Source organism: Cryptotermes secundus, unplaced genomic scaffold, assembly GCF_002891405.2.
Source record: "Cryptotermes secundus unplaced genomic scaffold, Csec_1.0 scaffold635, whole genome shotgun sequence".
In the NCBI taxonomy this organism is placed as follows: Eukaryota; Metazoa; Arthropoda; class Insecta; order Blattodea; family Kalotermitidae; genus Cryptotermes; species Cryptotermes secundus.
Window position 1 is genome coordinate 828,981 of NW_019733328.1, and position 16,327 is coordinate 845,307.

The window sequence follows — 16,327 nt, forward strand, 5'->3', positions numbered from 1 at the left end:
ATTTCCACTTAAGCCCCAGGGGATGGTTCAATTCCTTACCCAGAAACAGAGAGGCAGGAGTCACTGCAGTCAACTCGTGCCATGCTGAGTTAAAGGCAAGAGCTAACAACGAAAGATGTTCATCCCAACGTGCACGCTGAGAGTTGTGATAAATAATCAGGGCCACCTGCGACGCCTCGGGCTAACAGGGCGAGGTGGTAACATGCCTAATTCCCCACAGATGTTGTAGAAAGTTCAAGATCTGAACACGGCTGCATTGTCAGAGACAATGGACTGGGGGACTCCAAATGATGGAAAGAATTTCTCCATCAGGCAGTTCTTCACCACTTCTGATGAAATCATCCTGACAGGGTACATACAGACGAACTTCGAAAAACCGTCTAACACCACCAGCACGGCAATATTCCCCTTGTGACAATGGGGCCGACGAAGTCGATAAAAATACGCTCCAGGGGCCTTCTCACTACTATGGAGGCCAACCTTACAATCAGGGGTCGGTTTTGCTCTCTGGCAATCCTGACACCCCCTCATGAACGTACAAACTTCCCTTCTAATGTCTCGCCAAAAAAAAAGCCTTGCTGATATGGTTAAGCATTTTCATCATTCCCAAATGTGCACTCAGAGTAGAACTGTGGAAATACTCCAGCACCATAGGTCTCAACGACTCAGGAAGAAGGTAACGCTTCAAGTGGGCTCGTGAGTGATGATAAACCAACGCACCGTTAAACTTCTTGAAATTACTCACCGTAGGATCTTCTTGGATAACTTTCTGGTAAACAGTCTTGTAGAAGGGGTCTTTCCTTTGATATTCTCTGATGGACTAGAATGCCTCGGGTAATGTCCTAAGACCACGCCAGAAAACGTAGCTCATTCTATGGGATCCTCATATTGCCTAGCAAGGGAATCCGCTACGACATTGGCCTTGCCACCAATGTGAATCATTTTGAACTTAATGCTTTCATTTATTCTTCTCTGTCTCCTGGTTTTTCCTTCTGTTCTTAGAAATCTCATCTCAGCTGCTGTTAGTCTGCGTAGTCTCTGTGTTTACCAATGCACACATTTCTGCTCCTTAATTTAGTATTAGTCTGTAGTAATTTCTAAACAAACACATCTTTCCCATACCATTCAAAATTAATTAATAATAAAATTATAATGAAAGGACCATTATTTATATTATATTGATACTATTAATTTGTTTCATAGACTGCAGCAAAAGTCGATTTATGTACTCGAGGCATCAGGACAGGCTTCTTTCCACATGTATCAAAGATATACAAGGAAAAAACAACCAGTTTTGAAACAAATACTGTCCATACCATTTAAGTTATTGTTAGCCTTCCACATTTTTTATTGAAATTAGGAAGCTACACATACTGCCTCACTGCAGTCGACCGTTTCACCCGTTGCCCAGAAGCCATCCCCATCCCCATGATAACTAAAATTATGATAGAACTTCTTTGGTAGATCAACTGAATCATTTTTGAGTAAAGGAGGAAGGATTATTACCATTTCAGTTTTCACCTGCCATTTTAAGATAATTAAATGTAGGGGATTGTGATGGGGAACAAAGAATGAATGGAAGGGGAAGAAAATACATTAAATTTTTTTATTTGAAGTTTTTGTTTAATGAAATTACTCGTGATATGAGCTGTAAATGGTAGGATACTATTAAACTGCAGCTTAGGAAAATGTTGTACTTTGTGTCCCATAATGAGATGACTTTCTTGAGTCATATGAGTATCTACTGACTTCCCATTCCTCAGATATGACTATGACTAAGCCTTTACTTTTGCTTCTTGCATGTATGTATTGCAGCTATGGAGATGGTCGGCCCTACTAAACGGCTGTATGCTGGAGTGGTTTGTCAATTTTTCTTTACTACTGGCTACATCCTGACAGCAGCCTTTGCTTACTTTATCAAAGACTGGAGGATTCTGCAAGTTGCTCTCTCTTCTCCAGGCATTCTTTTCCTGTGTTCCTGGCGGTATAAGTACATAATGTATTTGCATTAGACACAGGTTGGGGTTGAATAGTGAGAAATGTCATATTATGTTCTCTTCACATTTTACCTCTTACGTAATGAAATGAAATACATTAAAATACTAGGGACATGTAGGAAATGAGACAAATATACAATATGTTAGTTGAAAATCTCATGTAAAGACACTATTTATGAGAGCCAGTCATAAATGAAATACGATACAAATCCAGTACATCTGGACAAACTAGGATAGTTCCTTCCGGCTGAGGAAGGTATGGCACCGACTTCAGTAAGTGTTGTCAACTATTCCCTAAGTTTAACTCCTCTACCATGTAGCTCATTTCATTACAAAAATTTAACCTTTTGAACATTTTATTTGATTCCCATTAAGGGGAAGATTTTTCCAGAATGGTTTAGGGACCCTCTAGCCTTCTATCCAGAGAGTACTGGATGCTAGCTTCTGGGAGTATAAAGCCGACCATTCCCCAGTACATACTGATAAAAAAAGCCTTCATGACATGGCTGACCATTCCCCTTTATGATGAAATGTGATCCAAGGAGTGGGAAGTACATTGCCTGCTGCTTGCTTTACCGAGATGTTGTGGCAAACGATGTCAATGACACAGTTGCTACACTTAAGAACAAAGAGGGGATCCAGTTTGTAAACTGGTGCCCAACTGGCTTCAAGGTCGGCATCAGTTACCAACCTCCAACAGTGGTCCCAGGAGGTGACCTGGCAAAAGTGCAGCGTGCTGTGTGCATGTTATCCAGCACTACAGCCATTGCCAAGGCATGGGCCTGCGTGAACCATAAGTTTGATCTCATGTATGCTAAGCGTGCCTTCGTTCACTGTTACGTTCATGAGCGGATGGAGGAAAGTGAATTCTCAAAAGCCCGTTTGGATCTTACTACCGTGGAGATGGTGTTATGAAAGCCAGGATGGGTGTGGTCTAGGGTACCTGTTCAAGGATATGCCCCTAGGGTAGTGCCCCTTCCCGAAACACACTGAAACACCTTTCTTTCATCTAACCCAAAAGAAAGTAACATTTATTAACTCAATATAAACACATAATGAAATCAACAAATAAAGTAATTAGTCTGAACAATTTTAGTCTACTTGCAATCGCCTCTTCTCTTATGCTGAGGTTAAGTGGCCAGGCTGAGACAAACAGATCTCTGCTTACAGAATACAGCAACTGCAGAGATGGCGAGCATGGTGAGGCCTAACACTTGTAGTAGAGGTCTGTGGTCAGCCTGCCTTCGGTTGCCTGCCGCCTAAGTGTCGCGGCTCCCCCTGGAGGATGGACCGTTATCTAGTTCAAACACTTGTGCCAACTGTCAAGAAGTGGCCCTCACTTCCCTTGCGTAAACCTTAAATTCTCTGTTTTCCTCAGACACATTGTAACAAAGCTTATAATTGGATAATCCTTCTCCTTATCAATTTTCCCATTTTCTAAGCTAACAAGCGATTGCTTAGCATCATTCATGCGTCATAGGATATACAACTCATCAACTTATAACACTTATTCCGAGTTTCACTTTTAGTAATATTATTCATCACCATTACATTCGTTGTTAGTTCTCCTATGCAGGAAATCAATGTGGTCAGACTTCCCACTTTACTCACTCTGTGTTTTTCCCCATCCACATCCTACATCCTGCGGTCTGGTTACATTGGATACAGTCTGTTTGTACATTCAGACAATTGTTTAAATGATTAAACATGATTATCAATATAAATCAATACATATTTCTTAATACCTTTATCCTTATTAGATAACATCATTATATATGTATCATGTATATATGTACTTATCATTCGATCTACGGGAAACTGAAAATAACACTGAGGAGCACTAAATTTGTGCTCTGAAGTAGGGCAATTCTTACATTTTTCACACAGTTTCAATGCACTTACTGCATTACTGCGGCCATTTTGTGCAAGAGTAACGGAGTGTTTCTCGGAGGGATATCCATAGCAACCGATAAGAAGAGGAATTACATATTGGACGGTGGTTGGAGTTGAATGTGCTATTTTGAATATTTTGATGCAATATAAGACAAATAATAATGGTAGAGGAAAAGGTTAAGATACTTAAGCTTGAATGTGAATGTCACTGAACAGTATGGTGGCAGTAAGATGGATATTGTCTGATGGTGATATTATATTGAATGTAGAAATAAGATGTGTGCGAAAGAGAGATGGTGAAGTTACTGGAAAGATGCATAATGAAAATAAGGGAGATTATAGAAATGATATTTTAGATACAGAGCTAGATTTGAAAGAGTTATGTGAATTCAGACACATGGCAGTCCATCCGCGTGTGAGAGAGGTTATGAATGCCGTGATAGTGAAACTGGAACATGAAGTAAAAATAAGTAGTAGTAACAATAAAGGACTTGAAGCTCCGGGAACTAAATGGACTGAGGTAGCTGTTGGAATAAGAAAGAGGAATATTTCGCATGACATTACATGTAATACTATTCAAAATATTCCAGTCATAAATACTATGGAAATAATCAGAGTAAAACCGCCACAGTACACGAAGGAAAAGAGTATTGTAACGTGTCGGCAAACCAGAGGAGTAACTGCTATGGAAACGCTAAAATAGACCGTTACAGAGGAAACAACAATCGCTCCATTGTAGATCTAACAGGAGTCTCCATGGTTATAACAATGGGTTATTGCGTAGGAAACGCGGAGCCAACAATGCAGCGTTTCCACTGTTATAACAGAGGGTTCGTTACCTATCAGCAGCCAAGGTTATAAAAGCCCAGTTTCGACGAGAAGTAGTCAGTCTCGGATCGCCCGTCTAAGAAGTCAGTTCGGAATATCCGTCTGGGTCCAGTATCGCTGGAATATTGTAAGCAGTGATTGTGACACTGCAAGTGAAAATGCCTGTAAAGTGTGTGTAAATGAGCGAAAGAAATAAACTCGCTATATCAAACCACGGCGTGAACTTATTTGTCACGTTATACACCCAACACGCTACAGTATATTAGGCGAGCTGGAATTGGCAAAAAGAAAAATAAATATAAAACACAAAATGGTGTTAATTGGATAGTCATGCCAGGGGCTTTGCCAGTAAATTACGGGAGAAATTTAAAGAGCAATATGAAGTGTCAGGTTATGTTATACCTGGAGCAAATGTCAAAGTATTGACTAAAACTGCACAGCAGGAAATTGGTGGATTGACAGGAAAGGACATACTCATATTTTGTGGAGGGTCAAACGACATTATGAAGAATAATACCTCAAGAGGAATTAAGTGGATACATCATTTTTTGTTGGGGAATCGACACACCAATGTCATAATAATTATGGGTGCCCCCATAGGCAGGATTTGATGGAAACATCAATAATTAATGATGAGGTTAAAGTTTTGTAATAAAAAGCTGAATGACGTTACCAACAAATATAGGCATATGACTATGATCCACATGGACCTAGAAAGAGTAGATTTTACGCGTCATGGACTACATATAAGAAACTCGGGTAAAGACAAGCTAGTAATGCTACTAATGGAAAAAATTGAAATGCAGCTGCAGGAAATACAAATTGGAATGCCGATTAGTCTAACATGGAAGGAGGACACAACAAAAACCTCAGCTGATGATCAGGGAATAGCTAGTGTAGCGTCGCAAACTATTCCCCCTAGAAGACGTCGGAAGATCCCAAATACAAGTGAGGATTTTTTATGGGAATAACTCAAAATTGAAACAACAGTCAGGAGAATTCTCTAGTCATATATCATAATATAAGAAGTATTAGAAATAAAAAAGAAGAATTAGCTATTTTTTTTAAATGATGTATATAATAATCCTGATATTTTATGTATTAGTGAGCATCATTTGAGTGCAGACGAACTATCCATGTTCTTCATGACAAAATATAAAATGGCAACAGGTTTTTCACGTAATATATCTAAGAATGGAGGAGTTTGTATATTAGTTAAGAATAATATAACATATCAAAAGCTAGATCTCAATAAGTAGGGAGAAGGTTTTCGAAGCCTGTGCGGTGAAGATAATTATAAATGATAAGAAATTGTATTTTATGTCTCTACAGAGTACCAGATGGGGACATCAGCCAATTTATTGAGCAGCTGGATGCTACACTTTCATATTTAGTAAGACTTAAATTGGAACTGATAATTTGTGGCGATACAAATATAAATTACCTTAATGAAAACCATAAAAAAATACAGTTACAGTCCTTATTAGATACTTATAATCTAGCTCAAATAATTGACTGTCCGACCAGAATAGGTCCCACTTCTGTCACACTTATAGATCATTTCTTCTTAGATAAGAATGTCTTCAGTAAGTTTCAAACCCATTCCGCAATAAATGGGTTTTCAGACCATGATGGACAAATCTTAGTACTTGAAAATTTACAGGTGATAAAGAAAAGGGACCATGTAAGAGCATTTACGGATATCAATGCTGAGTACATACCACATTTCCAGCGGGCATTACAAAATGAAAATTGGGAAGCAGTTTATAATCAAGAGAACGTTAATATGAAATTTAATAAATTTCATAATACCTTCTTAACAGTTTTAGAAAACAGCTTTCCCCTGGTGTATAAAAAAAGGAAAGACACCAATAAATGGATAACCAAAGTTATACGAACATCTTGCAATCATAAAAGAGCTTTACACGACTTAGTTAAAAAATCAAAGGATGAAAGATTGGAATCAGTGATGCAGTTACCATTTATATAGTGCTGACTGAATAAAAACTTAAACAGTTAATTGGTGTTGAGTGTGACTTTCTTGAGCCTAATGCCCCACTAATCACCCAAGCCGTGGCCAGTCAACACGGCCTGAGAGGAGTCGAATTTCTCTACCGGAGCTAGTAGAACCAAAGAACGGTTACACTGGATCATGTATGTTATCATGATACCAAAGACGGAGCCTTCCGTAGAACGACAAGGATATTCGATTGAGAAATACGATTTCCCAGGGCTGTATTATGAACTTTTAGGTGAAATCGCATTGTATAATATGGAGTGGCAAACAATTGTGTATGTTGATTTGATGGAAACTGACAGTCAGACTGAACAATTAGGCCAATATATTGATTATGTAAATAAAGTATGCCAAACCACTGAAGTCCAGAATTGGACAGATTGCAATCACTTCACGTCTCTGTCGCGAGAAAGGTTTAGGCAACTCCAGGAAACGGAGGTGTTGAATAAAATAACGGGAAAGCATGGGAACGCTAGAGGAAGACGAGGTGCACCAAACTTTGTAGGCGAAATTAGTAAGGTACTATTTTGAAAGAAAAATTACGAAACTATTCAAAAACACGAACGTAAGAATAGCTTTTAAAATAAATCATACATTAGGTAAAATACTAAACCACAAACAAAGCATAAATTCTTACGAACAAAGCGGCATATACAAATTGACCTGCCAGGAGTGCCAACAAGTGTATATAGGTCAAACAGGCAGAAAATTGGTAACACGCTATAATGAACATATAAGAAGTATAAGATTCAATAAAAATGACTCCGCCTATGCTCAACATATCTTAAATAGACAACATCAATACGGCCCAATTTCGCAAATCATGGAACTGATTGAAATGGCAAGAAAAGGTAAATTAATGAATATAAAGGAAGAATATCAAATCTACCGCCACTATAGGGATAACAAATTAATAGATGAGCAGAAACAGGCAAAAGAGATCAATAACCAGAACAGCATGTTCGACCTCATTACTACTTGTATAAACACACCCCCTACCACGTCATAACACACAAGGCTTTAAATAACACTGACGTAGAACTCCCACTGCAGTACACAACACACAACGCGTAAGAAACATCTGACCATAAGGTAAGCAAGGATCAAATACAACACTAANTGAGGGCAATTTTCGGATGGAATGCAAGAGTTGAACGTGCATTCAATATTCCTAGAAAGTGTTGTGCTTTTACACTTCGACATTTGTAGCAGCGTCCACGCAGCATATATACTGTGTACATTAAACAACGCCAGTGTTTTCATGTGTTTGTAATATGTGCCTCTGATGATGGTTTTCTTAAACCGAAACATGTAAGGCAAGTGAGATAAAGAAGTGACCTAAAAACATTGTTACACTCGACGGATTTTTCATTGACTTAGTAAGGTACTGTTTGGGACTTTAGATGCCTATGATGTGGAATACTATAACGCACAGATTAAACACTTTGAAGTGGAATCGGAAGATACGGCCAGCGTGCTGAAACAACAACTTTCAATAGTTAGAGCTTCATTTAGAGCCGTAAATAGCACTACATCTGATATGGAGTATAATATCCAAGTGATCAAGAAAGGGCTAAACAAATTAAAAGGTTACATGGAAAAGTTTTCCACTGATACGGAAACCCACCTGAACCTATTAGACGTAAAGATTACAGCAGAAGGGCACATCGCCCGCGTTAATCATGCTATGGAGGCCATTCAAAGAAGTTTGTATTTAATGATAGAGCACGTATTAAACGCACAAAAGGGTATTTTACAACCCCAGATAGTGTCACCAAAACTACTAATATAAACCTTACAGAAAAGTGCTTCCATGTTCCCAAAAGACACCATGGCACCGTTCACTCTGAGCAAGGATTCCAGTAATATATTATTGACAATATGTGATGTACATATATACTTAAGGAATGGAATACTGAGTTATATAACAAGTTTACCATTAATTAACAGGGGTATATTCAAGGCATTTAAACTAATACCATTACCCGTAGAAGTAGAAAGGAATAAGTTTGTGTATATCGAACCAAGTAACAGTGTCTTATGTATTGACCAGACCAGGCAGTATTATTTCCTGACGAGTAGGGAGGAATTGAGACTTTGTAAATTAGCACAACCAAATCGCTACTTGTGTAAGCAAGGTCAACCACTTCTAAACAGCCATATGCAGGAATCTTGTGAAGTGAAATTGTTACACCCCCAAGTAAGAATTCCAGAAGTTTGTGATGTAAGAATTGTTCATGTGGAACACACCATCTGGACGTAATTGGAAAACAGGAATGAATGGGTTTATTTCATACCCTTCAGTGATAGCATTACAGTTGTGTGCCACGAAGGAGTACCAGTGGAAATAAAAATAAGGGGTACTGGAAAATTGAATATAGATTCCGGATGTAAAGGATATAGTTTAACAGCTTTGCTAACTACAACAAATGAAATTAGGTGAATTATACAGGAAATTGTGGAGATTTATTATCTAAAGTAGAAACACAATTTGAGTGCTGTGAAAGATTTGGAACTTCCATTAATTTAAGTCACATCAAATTAGATATGAAACTGAAACCAACTGTAACGCATATGGAAGACTTGAAATATGCTAAGCTATAGAATCTCTGAACTAGAAAAGTTGGCAAAGGAACAAGAGTGGAAAAGGAAACATTTTACATACCACATGACTTATTCCGTATTAATGTATATAGCTATAACTGTCATAATATTGTATGGATTGTATAAACTAATGAAATGGCTAATCGCTCGTTGGAGGAAGTGTACAGTACTCAGGGAAAGGACCGCCACATCTGAACAAAGACTGAGTCTTCCTATGGGAACCAGTGGAACAGGAAATGTAGTTAACATTAAAATAAAAATGAGTAACGAGAGTTTAGCACTAAACCCCGAAGCAATCCCATTACAGACCATTCTCAAAAGCCCGTTTCAATCTTGCTACTTTGGAGATGCATTATAAGGAAGTTGCCAAGAATTCTTATGAAGGAGGAGAAGGAGAAGGTACTGAGTGTTATGTTGGCAACTCTCAAATACTGAAATATAATGTTAGAATTGGCAACATTGTAGTAAACAATTTAAGAACTAGGTTATTTCTTGTTACATAAGTGATGTTTACTGTTATGTGTAAGCACATTTATGTGTGTAACAACAGTATCTTTATATTGTTATGTGTTACTATGGTTATAAGTTCGTATGTATATAAGGCGTACTTCTGTGTCTTAATAAAGCAGGAGTAGAGTGAACTGTAACCGCACCATGCAGGAACCTCAGCAATGTTGTTGATTTACATTCTTAATTACAATGTACTACATGTAAACGAACTGTATTACTCTTAATACAAGATGATACAGAACTGACCCCAGCACCAAATCAGTTTGTCAAGTCCAGTACGCAAATTCAAAGTGCTACAGCCTTGTAATGTGTAATTCTAGTTCACATCTTTAATAAAGAGCAACAGTGTAGGTGAAGCGTGAGTTTTAAGTGTTCTCTCTCTCCTTGTGTGAGCAAGGCCCAGAAGTCGCCTGAGACAGAATCTCGTCCAACTGTCTGAGCAGTCGGAACCCCAAACGCCGCCTATCCATATCCCCACCTTTGTTTTCCCCGTTCCAAATTCGTGGATTTCACCCAAGTTCACTGGCACCCAAACAAATTCAAATTCAGAGTAATCCCACACCCTACCCTGAACCAGACAAAAACAAGGAAGCAGCAGATGAAAGTGGAGACGAACGAAAGGGCACCAAGAGGACAGGTATAAGTGGCGAGTTATAAGCGATGACCAACTTGTGGGGCTAGAAGTATCGCTGAGTGGGTGACAACACTTATATAAGTGGCACAGCCAATGCAGGGCGACGACGTCTGCGCAAGCACGAGACCAAGAGGAGGGAACACAGCACGTCACAAATATCAATCCAAAATATCGAATTAAGACGGACGGAGCCATCCTACAGCACCAATGCTGCACACAAGGTCAGCAATCTACTCACAAAAGGTTAGTGACGAAACGCTAAAATTGAGAGTCGAACGCTGAGAAGTGGCACAGCAGAGACTTCAAGGGACATCCAGAGTTCACCGGCAGGGGAGAATACGTCTACGAGTCCCACTGAACCACAGAGCAACTTAGGCAGTGTGAGTGAAACAGCAGGACCGACCCCCAGGAACAGGAGTTAGCAGAACAAACAAAAACCGTGATAACACAGGCAGAAGTGGCTAAAACCAGTGCTCAGGGTCCCCTTCCTAGTGCGACCACCCAACTGGAGCAAATGCTTGCATCGTTCATGACAGCAATGCAACACAGTAATGCTCAATTAAGGGCAGACTTACACTCAGCCCAAGAGAGCATTAGGGTAGAGGTAAATAGTGTTAGGTCCGACCTGGGTTCGAACCAAGAAAGCATTAAGGCTGACATCCTGAATGTGCAGGAAAATTTACTGACACGTTTCGATCAACAAACCCAACAGCTCAGGAAGGAGTTCACCAGCAAGTTAGATGCAGAAAGTCGAGTTACGAACCTAGTAAATCAGGTTCAGAACAAGACCACTTCAGAGTTAGCAGCAGTTAAGAAGCAATTACAGAGTGTTAGTACAGAGCTAGACTCGCGCTTAGGCCAGTCCCACATTACTACTCAAATAGTAATAAATGAACTAGCCGATCAGCTGCAGGAACATCGAGCAGAGGTTGAAACTAGGCTCGCTGGTCAGAAGAAGAGACTCGAGAAAGCCTCGGAAGGGACCACTCAGGAGAAATCCGCAGTGGAACGCCATTTAGACTGATTGGATGCTAAGGTTAGGGCACTTGAGACAAATTTTAGCGAACTGCCAACCAGGCAAGCTTTGGCACCCATGGGGCGTGGAATAGGCCACGACACCAACTCTCCTTCTGAACACCAAACGAATGACCGCGCTATGGAGACCAGAGGGACATTGGTAAACGGTGAACAGGTTAGGGAGAATGCCAGCTGTTCTTGCAGGTCAGCCCCTGGTACTGCTAACAGCAATGATAGTGTGAATGTATGTAGAGTGCATGATACTACTGAAACAGTCACCCTGTCCAGTTTTCTGAACAACTCAAAACTACCCCTACCGCTATATAACGATGCGACTGAAATGAACCCAGTATTTCACATACAGAGGTTATGGATTTTCACAACGTACCGCAACAGTTACGCTTGGTGGTTGCACACAGGTCCATAGTGGAATAAATAGGGAGACAATGGGTAGAAGCTGTAAATCCCAACTTGAGGATTACGAGACATTCAAGAGGGGGTTCTTGACAAACTGGTAGTCCAAGTCCCGACAGAGTTCTGTGAGATATGCTTGTGGGGACATCCCACATAGCACGCACTGCAAATTTCCGCTCCTCATTTTTGCTATTTTCTCATTTCTGAAATGTTCAGTCCTTGTTTGTTTTTAAAAATTCTTAGATTTTGCTTGAGGCTTGTGTTTCGTGCCGTGCCAGACATGGCGGGTGCCTCGGTGCCTGGCTATCATGCATTCTGGGCAGAAAAAAAACCTCACTACAGGCAGAATATAAGGAAAACGTGAAGCAATATCCTGCAGCAGATGAACATTACAGGAGACTGTGCAAAATCATTTGTGACATTGAGGATGTGGCCAGGTTCACACCCGCCACAATTGGGGAAAGTGTTGAGTGGGCGGCAATAGTAAGTGCCGCTGACGAAATCAGAGAGAGCTATTGCAAGGCTCTCAAGGGCAAGATTTTGTTCAGTGCTCCGTACGGAACCTACAGTTACACTGAATGATCTTAAGTCCCTAGTGAAAGCCAGAACATTGGAGACAACAAAAACCCCGATGAAGCCCTCCCAAGAAGAAGACTTCAAAGAGGTCTGAAGGCGGAAACGGCAGAGCACAACCGAGTCCGCTCCGATTTCAAAGAAGGCAGCGGCTGCCAGAGGCAACACCCAGACCAAAGAGGTGACCACCCGTAACTACTTTGCTCCTCTCAGGGTGACAACAATGGACACCGACACTGCTGGTGATGGAGCCACTGCGCTGGAGGAGAGAGCCACTACTCTGGAGGTGGAATCATCAGGTAAAGCAGGCAGGCCGCCCCCAATAATTCTAACGTCCACAGTGAACCTCATTCACTTGCAAAAGTAACTAAAAAATGTGGTCAGAGGTGACTTTGAGTTCCGTAATACCAAAAGCGGGACCAGAGTCATCACTAAAAGCATGGCGGATTTCGAAGCCGTCAAGTCCTATCTACCCAACAACAAACTTTCCTATTTTACCTTCTTTCACAACTCAGAAAAACCCATTAAGGCTGTAATCCGTCACCTCCCCCACAACACCCCGGCGGAAGATATTTCTGATGGATTGGTGACCCTGGGATTTGACGTGGTTAGCATCAGGCAGATGACAACCACCCGAGGGTCGCCTTCAGAAGGAAGGATAACCAGAAACCTTCCCCTCTTCCTTATAACCTTACCCAGGATGGCAAAATCCCAAGAAATATTCAAACTACAAAACCTTTGCCATATTTCCATCCGGGTCGAGGCTTATAGAGCACAGAGTGGCCTCACGCAGTGTCACAACTGCCAACAATTTGGCCACGTCTGGGCTAATTGTAAGCAACCTCCCCATTGCATGTGGTTCGGGGGTGGCCACCTGCACAGAGTGTGCCCCAAGAAACAGAACGCTGCCTCCACTCCAGCGTGTTGTAACTGTGAATTGAAGGATGGAGAGAAACCGCATCCCGCTAACTACCGTGGCTACAGACACGCGAAGGAGGAACTGCAGAAGAAGAAACTGCTGAGAGCACCCAAAACCACAACAGGAAGGGTGTTCTCATCAAACATCATCACCCCTGGAGTCTCCTTCGCGGTGGCTTTCCGAGGCCACACATCACAGGAGCAGCGGTCTCAGACTCGCCAAACACCAGTGGCAGTTCCACCAGCAGCCACGAAACCGAGCATCCCGATCCCTGTACTGGAACAAGACACAGGTCAGTCAGCTCAGGCTTCTAATGTAAACAGTCAATCTCTCGACAATATGTTGAGAGTAGTGACTGTAGTACAGCAAATTATGACAGAGGTCAGTGGTGCAGTGTCCGAGGAAGAGAAAATAATGCCCATAACTAAAATCGTTCTAAACTTAATGAAACAAAATGGCCACTAGGGTTCATAGGCCCCTCAGAGTCATAGAATTTAATGCGAACGGCATTGGGAGGCAGCGCTATGAGCTCAGTAAACAGCTGCAAGACCTACACGTAGATGTGGCCGTTTTCAGAGACACGTCTGAAACCTCATGAGAGGTTCTTTATTCCAATTTACCACCTTAATAGAATCGACCACCACTCGGGCAGAAAAGGCAGAACTGCCGTTGCAGTAAGAAAAAGGCATTCCCCATAACCATGTAGACCTACCACCCCTTGTTTCAGTAGAAGCGACTGGGGTCTGCATACCAATTGGTAATAGCGAAGTGCTGCTTGCAGCTGTTTATAATCTCCAGGCAGAGCCTGGAGTGATGCTGACATCACTGAGCTCTTAAGCTTCAGACATAAGTCTATTTTGGCAGGTGATCTGAATGCTAAGAACCCCTTTTGGAATAGCAGAGTTTCAAACCCCTCAGGCTTGAAACTTATGGATTTATTTGATATGAGTGATTTTGAAATCTCAGCACCACAGTGCCCCACTCATTATTCCCCTGCGGGAATGGTGATGTGTTAGACATTGTGGTTCACAAAAATATCAGAGTGTCAGATGTCATCGTCTCTGATATTCTGGACTCAGATCACCTACCAATAGTATTCCACATACTGGATCATGTTAAAATTAGGAATCTTTCAGCACCCATTGAAAAATTTACAGACTGGGAGCGGTTTCAAAGCCTCGCTTCTGAATTAATATCACCTAAACTAGAAATTAATTCGGGGGTAGAAGCCGATAAAGCGGCACGCAACTTTGCAGCCTCTACTGCTTCGGCATACAGACTGTCAACAAGTAAAATTACACTTCCGGACATAAACAACGATCTTCCTGGTCTAGATCGATCGATAAAATATAAACAGAGGCTATGAAAACTGTGGCAAGAAACCAGGGAACCAGCGTGTAAAACGGCAGTCAATTGGGTAGCCAAATCAATCAGACGAATGACTCGAAAAAAGGCACTTGAACGGTGGGAAACAAAAATAGGTAACGCTGAAGTCACACCTCAGAGTATATGGCCCATTGCGAAATCTCTCTTCAAGAGAGACAGACCAAGGGCACCAACTGCTATTCATGGTTCTTCTGGCCTTAAATTTTATCCTTCTGAAAAAGCCAATGAAATTGCCGACTGTTCGGAAATTCAGTTCACGCCACATGACCTGTGTGACAAAAACCATGAACAGCGGGTGGAGGCTAAAGTTCAAGCTCTGCTGGAAACCGTAGACGACAACCCCCCTCAAAGGATCAGACCATGTGATGTACAGAAATTAATAAAGTCTCTGAAATTAAAAAAGGCCTGCGGAATTAACGCCATCCCAAATGAATGCCTCAGGCACCTTCCAAGGCGACCATTGGTTCACCTAACCCATTTATTCAATCATGGTTTTCGGCTCTCTCATTTTCAAAACACCTAGAAGGAAGCAAAGGGAATAACTTTACCTAAACCCGGTAAAGACCCGGCAAAATTTACGTCCGATCAGCCTCCTGTCCACGAAAGGAAAACTATTCAAAAAAGTACTTTTGAAATTCCTCCAAAAACATATTCAAGAAAGAGGCCTGCTCAACGCAAGCCAGTTTGGTTTTCGTGCACGTCACAGCACGACATTTTAACGTATGAGGCTGGCGGACCACGTGACCCTTAATTCAACAATAAAATGTCTATGGCTGCGGTGTTCTTGGACATCGGAAAAGCCTTTGATACCACGTGGCATTCAGGATTGCTGTATAAGTTTTCAAAATTGGAATTCTCGAACAGTTTGACCAAACTTATTGGGTCCTTTCTTTCTAAACGTAAATTCAGGGCCTCGGTTGAAGGCGAAATGTCAACGCCAAGGGAAATGCAAGCAGGGGTGCCACAAGGTTCTGTCCTTTCCCATACTCTTTTCAATTTGTATGTAAATGATGCCCCCCAAACACATGGTGTTCACCTGGCCCTCTTTGCGGAAGACACCTGTCTATATGTGACAGATCGCAAGGAGGGTTTTATTGTTAGAAAACTCCAGCACAGTCTCACCTCAATGGAGACCTGGTGTGAGCGCTGGAATATAAAAATTAATGAAGATAAGATTCAGGGGGTCTACTTCTCTCGCGGTCGCCGACCGCCTGAATCGTCTTACTCTAAATGGAAGAAAAATTCTATTTGTAAATTCCACATCAGTCTACAAGCAGTCTACAAACAGCACACTTCGTCGCCGGTGCTCGGTCTTCGGACGCATTGGCCCTTTGCTGAACCAGGCATGACTGCCTCGGCTGTCCGGCGGTCACACCCGACTCACTGAGCAACTCGGCCGCCTCGATTTGCAGGTGGTCATGCCCGACTCACTGGGTAACTGGCGTAGCTACCGCCTCTCCACTCCTGCAACTGCGCTTCACAAACGAATGTTTTCCAGCAACAGCTGCACTGCGGCCAGTCAACTGACTCAGCCG

General features: G+C 41.6%; 1 protein-coding gene across 1 annotated transcript; it reads left to right on the plus strand.

Annotated features, from left to right (window-relative positions):
- Positions 1–1,542: 1,542 nt before the first annotated feature.
- LOC111868038 (tubulin alpha chain-like) lies at positions 1,543–10,290 on the plus strand. The gene is made up of 2 exons (XM_023858382.2): positions 1,543–2,877; positions 9,661–10,290. Exons 1-2 carry the CDS (start codon positions 2,520–2,522, stop codon positions 9,840–9,842), a joined length of 540 nt encoding a protein of 179 aa, XP_023714150.1. The 5' UTR covers positions 1,543–2,519; the 3' UTR covers positions 9,843–10,290.
- The last annotated feature ends 6,037 nt before the right edge of the window (positions 10,291–16,327 follow it).

What these genes read in the sequence shown, in the direction of transcription:
- LOC111868038 (XM_023858382.2), top strand. Translation starts at nt 2,520, where the DNA reads ATGATGAAATGTGATCCAAGGAGTGGGAAGTACATTGCCTGCTGCTTG. An exon ending in AAGTGAATTCTCAAAAGCCC is followed by an intron (nt 2,878 to 9,660) that starts GTTTGGATCTTA and finishes CATTCTCAAAAG; the next exon opens with CCCGTTTCAATCTTGCTACT.